The 10,945-nt window shown below is 32.7% G+C and overlaps 2 protein-coding genes across 7 annotated transcripts; both read right to left on the reverse strand.

Annotated features, from left to right (window-relative positions):
- Window positions 1-3,828: 3,828 nt before the first annotated feature.
- On the reverse strand, window positions 3,829-5,369 carry LOC145062066 (high mobility group B protein 14-like). Of its 2 annotated transcripts, none has more exons than XM_079009683.1 (6): window positions 5,235-5,369; window positions 4,875-5,024; window positions 4,509-4,566; window positions 4,357-4,401; window positions 4,189-4,266; window positions 3,829-4,040 (listed from the first exon to the last, which is right to left on the reverse strand). In XM_079009683.1, exons 1-6 carry the CDS (start codon window positions 5,291-5,293, stop codon window positions 3,990-3,992), a joined length of 441 nt encoding a protein of 146 aa, XP_078865809.1. In that variant the 5' UTR covers window positions 5,294-5,369; the 3' UTR covers window positions 3,829-3,989. The 2 variants fall into 2 exon arrangements, with proteins under 2 accessions (XP_078865809.1, XP_078865808.1); XM_079009682.1 differs by having other exon boundaries at window positions 4,189-4,269.
- A 497-nt stretch (window positions 5,370-5,866) lies between these two features.
- On the reverse strand, window positions 5,867-9,637 carry LOC145063275 (uncharacterized). 5 transcript variants are annotated; one of them, XM_079010864.1, is made up of 11 exons: window positions 9,379-9,637; window positions 8,355-8,488; window positions 8,190-8,250; window positions 8,014-8,084; window positions 7,684-7,748; window positions 7,479-7,523; window positions 7,314-7,394; window positions 7,158-7,225; window positions 7,004-7,049; window positions 6,772-6,920; window positions 5,867-6,176 (listed from the first exon to the last, which is right to left on the reverse strand). In XM_079010864.1, the coding sequence occupies exons 2-11, from the start codon at window positions 8,473-8,475 to the stop codon at window positions 6,107-6,109; spliced, it is 777 nt and encodes a 258-aa protein (XP_078866990.1). In that variant the 5' UTR covers window positions 8,476-8,488; window positions 9,379-9,637; the 3' UTR covers window positions 5,867-6,106. The 5 variants fall into 5 exon arrangements, with proteins under 5 accessions (XP_078866990.1, XP_078866989.1, XP_078866987.1 ...); XM_079010863.1 differs by having other exon boundaries at window positions 7,004-7,052; window positions 8,355-8,485; window positions 9,379-9,636; XM_079010861.1 differs by having other exon boundaries at window positions 7,004-7,052; window positions 9,379-9,636.
- Window positions 9,638-10,945: the final 1,308 nt, after the last annotated feature.

Raw genomic sequence — 10,945 nt, forward strand, 5'->3', positions numbered from 1 at the left:
AACTCATGGTTACTCCATCCATTTCGTGATTTGTGGTCCTTAGATCATTCATGCAAGTTCCTAGTTCATTAGCCAATCATTGGGAGGAGTTTGGGGCATTAAAACCCCTTTTTGGGGTGTTTACGGTTTTAGGAGATTCCCAAACCGTAAACCCATGTTCTTGGGGGTTTTGGGGGTTCAATCCATGGATTTGCAAGCACACTAAGTAGATAACTAGCTAGGAAGAGTATACTTACTTACAGGAAGCTTGCAAGAGTGTTTTAGGACCCAAAACACTAGTGTGTTCTTGGTGTTTTGAAGATGCTTGAAGATCTAAGTAAAAATAAAAAATCCATGGATGAAATGATGTATAAAAACTAGATTTAGTGTTGTATGAACGAATTTAGGGAAGAAAACTTACATTTTTGGTGGATTTGGAAGAAATGTGTGATGATAGTTGAGAGAAAACTAGTTGTTCTTGAGGTTGGAAGTGTAAAAATGAAGACAAGGAGGGTAAACTCATGCTATATGCATGAGTATTGGGAGGAGGGTGTTTACGGCCCAAACACCCCTTGTTTGGTCGTGAACACCTAGCTAAGGTGTTGGATTGTTCTACTCGTTACACCTCACTAATAACGACGCTTCTTTTTATTTAACCGTTTGACAAAAAATAAAATAAAACACCAAACAGACTTAAATCCGGCCAAAAATGTACTGAAATATTTTCGACTAATATTTGGAGTGTTTGAATGTGGAAATTATACACATGAAAATTTTGGGTTGTCACATTGGAGCAAGAGCTTTAAAGCCTTACGATGACGGGCTTCGATGTAGCAGCCTATACTACCAGGTTTAGCGACTTGGCGGCGACGATATGTCCTAAGATGGTCATCTCGGAAAGCAAAAAGGTGGAACATTATATCTCGGGACTGTCCCCCCCCCCCCACCCGATTCAAAGGGATGTGGTATCTACAAAATCATCCACTTTTGACAGTGTCAAACGCTTGGCACAAAGCCTTGTCGATCATGGAGTCCGCTAGGGCACTATGACAACTACCCCCAAACAAATAAAAGGGGGACTCAACAAAAAAAACTCTGGAACAAGAGGAAGATCCAACCGACACAAGAGTCCGCAAAGAAACAAAAAATCGTGGCAGTCCATGTTGCCACTGTCCCTGCCGCTCCAACACAAACGAGACAATATGTTGCGAGCCTACCCAAATGCGGAAAGTGCAACTTCCACTACACTGGAGCTTGCTAGGAAATGCATTGCAACAACTGCAACAAAAGGGGCATACCGCCCGTTTCTATAGAGTGCCAGCTCAACAGGCCACCCCAGCCACAAATATCGGGGTGAACCAAGCATGCTACGGATGCAGGGAAACGGGGCATTTCAGGAGGGAGTACCCAAAAGCCAATAACAGAAATGTCGGAGGCATGGGAAGAGTCCTAACGATGGGACACGAAGAGGCAATGAAAGACCTCGCGGTGATTACCAGTACATTTCTTCTCAATAACACATATGCATGCATACTTTTTGATAGCGGTGCAAAGAAGAGTTTCGTGAGTCGTAAGTTCGAACATTTCCTCAAACAGAAACCTCAAACACTTAACGAAATGTTTACCGTAGAAATTGCTAACGGGGAAACTGAAACTACAAGCGACATATATGTAGGATGCACCCTAACTCTAAACAACCATGCCTTTCAAATTGACCTAATGTCGGTTACAATAAGGAGTTTTGAAGTTATCATTGGCATAGATTGGTTAAGTCCTCACCATGCTGATATCTTGTGTTACGAAAAAGTCGTTCGCCTTAACTTACCGAGTAACGAAACCCTTGTCATCTATGGTGACAAACCCGACACAAACCTTTGAATCGTCTCCTGCATCAAGGCTCAAAAATACTTGCACAAGAAGTACCACGCGTTCCTAGCTCACATTGTTGACGAGAATAGAGAAGTGAAAGACATCAAGGATATTCTAGAGGTCTGTAACTTTCTCAACGTATTCCCAGATGACCTTCCGGGAGTACCACCCATGCGACAAGTCGAGTTCACAAACGATTTGATTCCAGGAGCCACCCCCATAGCCAAATCACTGTACCGATTGGCCGCGACCGAAATGCAGGAAATATCCAGTAAACTGAACGAACTCCTGAGCAAAGGATTCATCAAACCAAGCTTCTCACATTGGGGAGCACCAATTATGTTCGTGAATAAGAAAGACAGATCATTTCGAATGTGCACTGATTATCGAGAGTTGAACAAACTCACCATCAAAAACCGATATCCCTTACCCCGAATCGATGACCTGTTCGACCAACTTCAGGGAGCGAGCTACTTCTCAAAAATCGATCTGAGGTCGGGGTACCATCAGCTGCGAGTCCAGGAGGAAGATATCCCTAAAACGGAGTTTAGAACTCGCTACGGTCATTATGAGTTCGTGGTGATGCCCTTCGAATTGACTAATGCGTCCGCGGTGTTCATGAACCTAATGAACCGTGTATGCCGACCTTACTTAGATAAATTCGCGATAGTATTCATCGATGACATACTAATATATTCTCGAAGTAAGGAAGATCATAGTCAACACCTACAACAAGTCTCGGAGACATTAAGAACGGAGAATCAGTATGCGAAGTTTTCGAAATGCGAATCTTGATCCGAAAAATGGACTTCTAAAAACACTTGAAGCGTAAAAACATCACTTTATTACTTTTTATTTTTTATATGATGTAATTTTTATGGTTTGTCTTCATTTATCTTATATGAATATATTTATTTTTATGATAAAAGCATGATGTGTTATTATAAAAATACATTATATATATATATATATATATATATATATATATATATATATATATATATATATATATAATGAATTAAACAGAATTAATGTCATATAAAATGGAATTAAACAAAAATAATATGACATTAATTTCGTTAAAAAAATATTTTTCATTAAATAAAATGAATTAAAACGGAATTTAATGTCATATTATTCATATAATTATTTATTTTAGCATGTGTAGCAACGAACTTAACTATTAGCTAATAGACATTTTTTTAGTTTTGATTTGAAATTTTTATGTCTTATTAAGGAATATAGTTAAAATTTGATAAAACTAAATAATTTTTTAAAATTAAATATCAAAATTTTATATCGAAGTAATATAAAATTTATTGTACTTATATTATAAAATCAAAACCGAAATATATTTTTTTTATCTTTAACTCAAAATTACATACTTATATTTTTAAAATAAAATACGTTATTACATGAATAATAGTATGTTACTATTTTATTTTAAAAATATACGTTATTATAGAAATAATAGTATGTTAGGCACCAACCATATGAATGATCCGAGTTAAAAAAAATTGTTAGAGACAAAATACATAAATTACCTTAAACCACATATAACCGGGTAATTTAACCTATTGCTCTTTTTTCCTCATACAATTAGTCTTCTATTTTGAGTTGTTTTCAAAAACACCTTTTATCTAATTATATAATTATATTAATTTATGTAGCACTTATGAATAGTCCGTATTTGACACTTAACAATTTAGCCACAAATATTTTTTGAGTTGTCATTTTTAGTCCCTGTCTTATTTTTTCATACAATTGTGGTCAAGAGTTACCGTTCATTCTAGAAGTTTTGCCATAACTTACATAATAGAAGTTTAACCTTAGTAATTTAAATAAAGTTGCATAAAAACATTACGACTAATACGAATGTATAACAACAAAAAAATAAAATAAACCATCTACATAAGAATCATTTTGGGGACAAAAACGACAACCAATGTAACATAAGGACCATACACATAAAAACCAATAAACCACAAGGACGATATTTGTAACTTTTCCAAAAAGATGAATTGAAATGATTTACATAAAATCAGTTTCAAAAAAACATGTTTTGAATTTTGATATTCACTATACAAAATATCCATCACTACTGCCATTGTTCCTATGTCATACATCAAATGCAAACTTATTCATTCATCAAAATCCGAGTCTTCATCAAACTCATCATATTCTCCACTTTCCTGAAAATTTGTTCATACTACAACATTACATTTTGAAAGAGTAAAATGCAAAAAAAATAATATCATACTTATACTTCAACTGATTTGTTGAAAATGAAATGCTATAATTGTTTAGATTAACAGAAAAACATTAAAAAAAAAAGGTTACCTTTTTTTGGTGATAGCAAGCCATAGCTTTCTCAAACTCTGCTCTTTTCTCAGTTGCTACATCATAATACTGAACTTTCTCCTATCACAACATTTAAGTTTTAATATTCTTTTTGACTTAATGCAGAAAGAATGACTTAATAGTTAAGACAAAGTACAAACTACAAACCTCATAAGTCATGATCTTCCATTTCTCTCCACATGCTTTGCCAACCTGGAAGATGGAAAATGAAGAACACAAATCATATATTTTTATGAAGAAAAGAAGATGCATGAATCATGAAGAAGGATAAGATATTAAGTTATATAGATAGTGCACACCTCACGCATTGATTTGACATCTGGATTCTGCTCTTGGAATTCTTTACGAAAATCCTCCCTTAAATAATTCAAGAAAAACATCAGTTGTTTATGTTATGTAACCCTAAATGGTGAGAGACTATACAGGATATTTAGGGCTGTTTTCAATGATGATGATCATCATCATGAGGAGGAGGAGGAGAGATTTCATATCTTTTACACAGGCTATGAATGCAAATTACATATTCCACCAAATTGCTAATCTATGTTCATGTAGCTTTTCCCCAATATTTTATGAAGCTCTATATTCAATTCGATTTGAATATCAAAAGTAAGAAACGCACATATATGCAGGAGATCAAATCGTAGAACTACGAGAAGACATACAAGAAATAGAAGAACGCAGTGGGAGGTTTTTTGGGTTTATTAGCATCTAATTTGGATGCTTTCTTCTTAGCCGCCGCCGTCGTCTTCGGCCTCTTCGCTGCACCGTTTTGTTTCACGGCCACCGACGATTTTGGTCTCAACGCCGTTTTCCTGGAAAATTGAAAACGAGTTACGATTTAGGTATCCATCAATGAACGAAATCCATAATACTCTTGACTTCAAAATCGACTGTATCTATAATTCTTTTACAGTTGTAGGAGAGAAACTAAAGCGAATGTGTTAAACTAAAACATTCATTTTCAATTTGGAGTTTGAAATCGCTAGGTTTAGGTCGATTGAAATTACGAATTTGAAGAATACCTATGAGCAGTTTTTGGAGAGGTTTCAGCAGAAGCTGAAGCTGAAGCTATCTTCACCATGGCCAGGGCTGTATTTGCTTCGTGAAGAGGAACGCAATGAAGAGTGAATCCCTCTCATTTGTCACCAAAATTTCTAAATTAGTCCCTCAACTATGTCCATGTTTCAACTTAGCGACTGTATTGTATATTTTCAAAATAAAGAATACAAAATTACATGTTTAGTCCCTAACGTTTCTTTTAATGCGCTTTCCATCAAACTATGGAAAACATTGCAATTTTAGTCCTCAATCCAAACTAAACTAGGTCCATAAGACTTGACACTCTCCTTCTTCCTGTTAACCTCTCTCATGCTCTACATGAGGACATTTTAGTCTTTTTACAACCATTTACCATATTAACCTAAAGAGAAGGGTTTCAACATTGATCGTGAATATTTGGAACCAAAAGCTAAGATGATCTTGAAGAACAATTTTATTTTTTACAAAATTGTTGTCAATGTGGAATGAACATGAACATTCAAGTTTCTGATATTGATTTAAACGTGCAAGTCAGTTATGATAAGGTGATCATGGGGGAATAATAATTTGATAAACGATGTTTGTTATTTTAAACATACAAGCAAAGCATTATCCATGAATACAATAATTAAAAAGATTCATTAAAATGAACTATGATCATATTAGGTTTGAAGCTATAGAGATAATCTTAAAAATACATGTGAAGAATTATATCCTATCATGTCACATGACACATAACTACATTGTACAAATCGAATGAGAATGAACCTATAGAGAAATTTTTAATTTCCTAAAAACAATAAAAAAAAAAATCAAATGTAACTTTTGAAGTACACCATAGAACTTGACCCTTTACTCATTTGTTGATCTTCCTCAAGGTGTTGACATACGTATAACTAGAAAATGAAACAAAAAGTTTCCGAAACCTGAAAATAATGGTATTAAACATCTAATAAAAATCCAAAATCAACTTTTGAAAATTTTACAATTTTTTTTACCTCAAAAATATTATTATTATTATTATTGAATAAAACAGGACTACAATATACAAAACGATCTTATACTGCGCTTGACATGAATTGGAAGACAGGAACCAATGTCAATGGGACAGGACTCATTCTCGATCTCTTGTCTGTATAAAAGACGAAAATGCCCTTCTCATCATCATCATCGAAAATAGCTCTAAAAAGTTTGCCCCGTCCCATCATGCCACATGTAACAAACGCGGCCCGCGTTTGTTACAAGCGACAAGGATGTATGGGACTGGATGAGCTTTTTAGGCGATTTTCGACGAAGAGGATGGGAAGGGCATTTTCGTCTTTTATACAAATAAGAGATCAAGTGTGAGTCTGTGACCTACTCGTTCCACTTTTTTGGGTGGGACAAAAAACTTTAATGTTTGTCCCATCAACATCAGTCCCAGTTCAATATCTGTCAAACACAGTACAATCTGTTTTCTTCTATTATGACAGATAGGACATTAAGGTGGGAGATGATGATGATGATGATGATGATACATACCATACCCATTGACTTAGGTGCTGTGACATGGCGGCATAGCTTCTAAGTGGATGTTCATTTACCAAACAATGCATTTCTCCTTTCAGAGTCCAAAAAGACAACCATATATCAATGGGCCCACTGTACTTTCGTACTATGTTACTACTCACCTGAAAAAAAAAACATATCATGGAATGGAATCACTCATTCCATTCCGTTCCTTCCTAATTCCATACAGGAAATAAGAACATACCAGTTCCCATGCTTCAATGTGTTTTTCTGAAGTATCAAGTGTAAACCTTCTGATAAAAGAGAAAGAAAACAATTAATTTCAATTTTTTATTCTTATTATTTATCATGAAAAATGTAACTTTTTTTATTAAAAAAAAAAAAGGACTTTCACTTACCGTACTCCTTGGTGTACATCACGGTGATTACAATGACCCGAAACACCATAATTATCAAAGGTAATAATCTGGAAAAAATTAAAAGAAAAAACAATTTATCAAAATACATAATCTTATAACATAAAAATACTAAATTTTAGTATTTTTATATCTTACCATGTCAATTGCATGAGCAAGAATTTTCTTTTCCAAAATCTTTGATAGTTTACTACTATTCCATACTTTACCAAAACCATCCTTGTATAAAAAAAACACAAATATATATTATTCATGTATTTAATATAAACAACATATAATGAATTTTCAGATGAAAAAAAATACCTGAAAATCTGGATGATCAATTGTTGTCACTTGTTGGAGAGGAACCTGCATGATCAAATACAATGTGTAGCTTTAACTTTATACATTATTTAGTAGAAATTATTAATCTTTTTATCTACAAAAGGTTAAAATTTAAACATATTTAAAGCTCATCAAAATCCCAAATAAAAATAATAAAGACTCAAGCAGATTATATTTATATCACCTTAAGGATTACAGAAGCCTTATAAAGCTCTTCTTTTCTAACATCTCCAATTCCATCTGCATTTCCTACAATCAAATAGCCCAGATTTTATTTCACTAAGGTTTGTTTTTATATAAAATAGTGATATGAAAAAATTGTGCTTCAAATAGTGATGAAATAAAGTTGCTAAATTTATCACTTACGCAAAAAGAAAAACAAATACATGAAACTTGTATGTAAGATTTATGTTCATAGTTGTACAATAGATCTTTATTAATTTACAACTAAAGCTCAATTGATGTAATGAAAAAAATAAAAAATAAAAGAAAAGTGAAATTAAGAAATTGTTACCAGTTGACATGCACAATATGTGAATATTATGCCCTCTTGAAGTCAGATGATTAATTGTTGGTGAAAAAAACCTGCCAATTACAATCAATAAGAAAAAAAAAGGAAAGTACAAATGCTATAATTGGGTAGAATTTTCAAATAATAAGAAAAACATTGGAAAGAAATAAAAGTATTACATGGATTCATCATCAGGGTGTGCAATGACAAACAATACATTTTTCTTCTGAATAGATCCAGCTGATTGATACATTCAGACAAAAGATATTAACATCAACACCAACATAATTAATTAATTACATATATAAATAAATGACATATTATAAATATTATATATCACTAACCATTATTATTATTATTATTTAAGAAGGAAGATTGGTCTGGATAGAATGATGAATGGAGAATTTTGCAGAGAGAAGCCAACCATACAACAGCTACAGATACAAATATCAGAAACCAGTCCATCTACTATAGTCTTCTACATAAATAAAATAAAAAAATTTATATAAAATAGTTTAAAAGGATTTGGAATGCATAAAGATACAATACAACTAATTCTTTCATAACCATGAAACAAATAACAAATCTCAACTGCAATATCAAAGAGCAAGATAAGAAAACACATTGACAAAAATTTCTTCTGAGTATAGGATATATAATATATATATATATATATATATATATATATATATATATATATATATATATATATATATATATATACTGAATTCCATGTGATAATTCCTTTTAAACAATTAATTAACTACATGACTACTTTGGACACATTGAAGAACTCCTAGCTTAGGGTTTAAATCATTTTAATTTCAAAAAAAGTTTAAGGTATAAAACCATTATAATCGCATTTATCTAATAAATAAAAATGGACATTTGAAGTAGATAAAAAGGTGAAGTTCTGGACTCAAATATGGTAAGAATGCTAAATCACAAACTAGCTTTAGAGCTTATGGTCAATAGAAATGTGAATTATGTGATCTAAGAGTAGCCATGAAATGGAATGTAATCAATAACAATGAGAAGTGTAGATATTTGCATACCTTGTCTACTGAAAAACAGGAATCAGAACAACAAATGAATAGTTTATAACAAGCAACATGATTTGTTTTTACAATTAATTAAACTCCAATGATTTCTACACTATAATACAAGATAAAGAATGGTTTTTTTCTTCACATTACACTATAAAATGAGATAATTTGCGTCCTTTGTCTACTGAATAACAGGGGAATTGACTTGGGATTCGATTTTGGTTTTTCTAGCAGATAACGAGTAGATCACGTAGAGTAACAGAGCAATGTGAAAGAACTTTTATCGTGAAATCAATAAAAAAAGAAAAGTGAAGGAACTCACCTGGTATCGATAGAGCACACAGAGGAAAGAAATCGAAGCAGTTCCTCGAGGTGAGGGTTAAATTAGATGCGGGTTAAAAGCATATGCGGCGGCTGTCGATGATGTAGCAGCGTATTCGATAGAAATTACAGGAGGTAGTTGGTTGATTGAGGGTTAAAGCGTATGCAGTAGCAGCAATTTGGGATCGAAGGTGAGAGCATCGATAGAGAAGACGATGGACACCGCAACACCAAGCTAAGTGGTTTTTTTTTTTTTTTTTTTTTTTTTTTTTTTTTCTTTAAAGAGAAGCTAAATAATCTGTTTTTAATAAGCATTCCCTAACTTATTGTTTATTCCAACAACAAATACTTTTACAAAAACTGTTTATTCTTACCACAAATAAATTAATAATCTATAAACTAATTTATCCAAACACCCCCTTATTATAGGGTGTTTGGGCTTATTGCTTATTTTCTTTCCACCATAGTAAGCTAAGTTTAAGTGTTTGGATAACAATCTTTACTAATCAGCCTATTGTACTGGGAATAAGCTAAATAAGTTGATTTTAATAAGCATTTCCTCCTTGCTTAAAGCTTATTGTTTATTATAAACTAATTTATCAAAACGTCTTCTTAGCAGTGTGATTGTTTGGGATTAAAACCAACTTCAAGCTTATTTGGAAAATTACTTGTTTAGGGACTTTAGGGATGTAAATGAATCTGGATCCATCCAACAAACCTGTAATTTGATTATTTATGGAACTCAACCTATATAAGGAAAACAGTTGTGGTTTGGTTACGAGAATGGTCGCAGGTAAACCAAATTTATATCAATTTGAAATTGGATTTAGGGTTTGGAACAAGCTTGGAGCCAAATTTGGATTTTGGAACCCGAATATGCAAATAAACTTTGATAACCCATGTTTAGAGGTCGGTCAATACATATGCAAATAAGATGTTTCTGGAGTCTAAAGTTAAGCCAAAACCTTAAACTACATTATGGAAAGAAAAAAAACACAAAACATATAATGTATCAGTTATGATCATTTAAAGTGGAGCAAAAATACTTCACGATGCAGAGGTTCTTTTGGAGCAAGTTAATTCAAGCTTATTCAAATTTTGGTTCCGGGTCTTGGACCCAATTAGCCCTAAGCCTAATAGACTCGTACCCACCACATTGATACCTGATTTTAGGCTAATGATGAACCCAATTAGCCTTAACAGAAATCATGCATAATAGGCTCCTTGTGTTAACTATTACAGAAATAGTACATAATAAGCTCCTTGTGTGCATAATAATGTAAATCGTGCACAAAACGACCTAGATATGAAGATTAAAAATAAACTTAATTTGTGACCTCATAACTCGAAACCTAAGATGAATGAAAAGTAGTGTTATAAATGAAAGTTGTAGCTGTTATGATAAATTATAATTATGGAAAGATTTAGACAAAATGGATTTATAATGAAGAAGAAATGGTCATTTGAAAATGACTAATTAAAGCTTAAAAGTGGCAAAAGTGAGTGAACATCCATGTTTACAGTTTAATAAATCAAAAGTAGGAAACATTCAACAAAGAGGATGTAAG

This window comes from Lactuca serriola, chromosome 7 (assembly GCF_051521515.1).
Source record: "Lactuca serriola cultivar US96UC23 chromosome 7, Lser_US96UC23_V15, whole genome shotgun sequence".
Taxonomy (NCBI): domain Eukaryota; kingdom Viridiplantae; phylum Streptophyta; class Magnoliopsida; order Asterales; family Asteraceae; genus Lactuca; species Lactuca serriola.

Excerpts from the sequence above, each read along its gene's own strand:
- LOC145062066 (XM_079009682.1), bottom strand. The coding sequence starts at position 5,293 with ATGGTGAAGATAGCTTCAGCTTCAGCTTCTGCTGAAACCTCTCCAAAA. Across the intron at positions 4,270-4,356 it reads GGAAGATCATGACTTATGAG|GAGAAAGTTCAGTATTATGA; the intron begins GTTTGTAGTTTG and ends ATGTTGTGATAG. Across the intron at positions 4,041-4,188 it reads CTTGCTATCACCAAAAAAAG|GAAAGTGGAGAATATGATGA; the intron begins GTAACCTTTTTT and ends ACAAATTTTCAG.
- LOC145063275 (XM_079010863.1), bottom strand. The coding sequence starts at position 8,475 with ATGGACTGGTTTCTGATATTTGTATCTGTAGCTGTTGTATGGTTGGCT. Across the intron at positions 7,749-8,013 it reads CATATTGTGCATGTCAACTG|GAAATGCAGATGGAATTGGA; the intron begins GTAACAATTTCT and ends ATTTGATTGTAG. Across the intron at positions 7,395-7,478 it reads TTGATCATCCAGATTTTCAG|GATGGTTTTGGTAAAGTATG; the intron begins GTATTTTTTTTC and ends TTTTTATACAAG.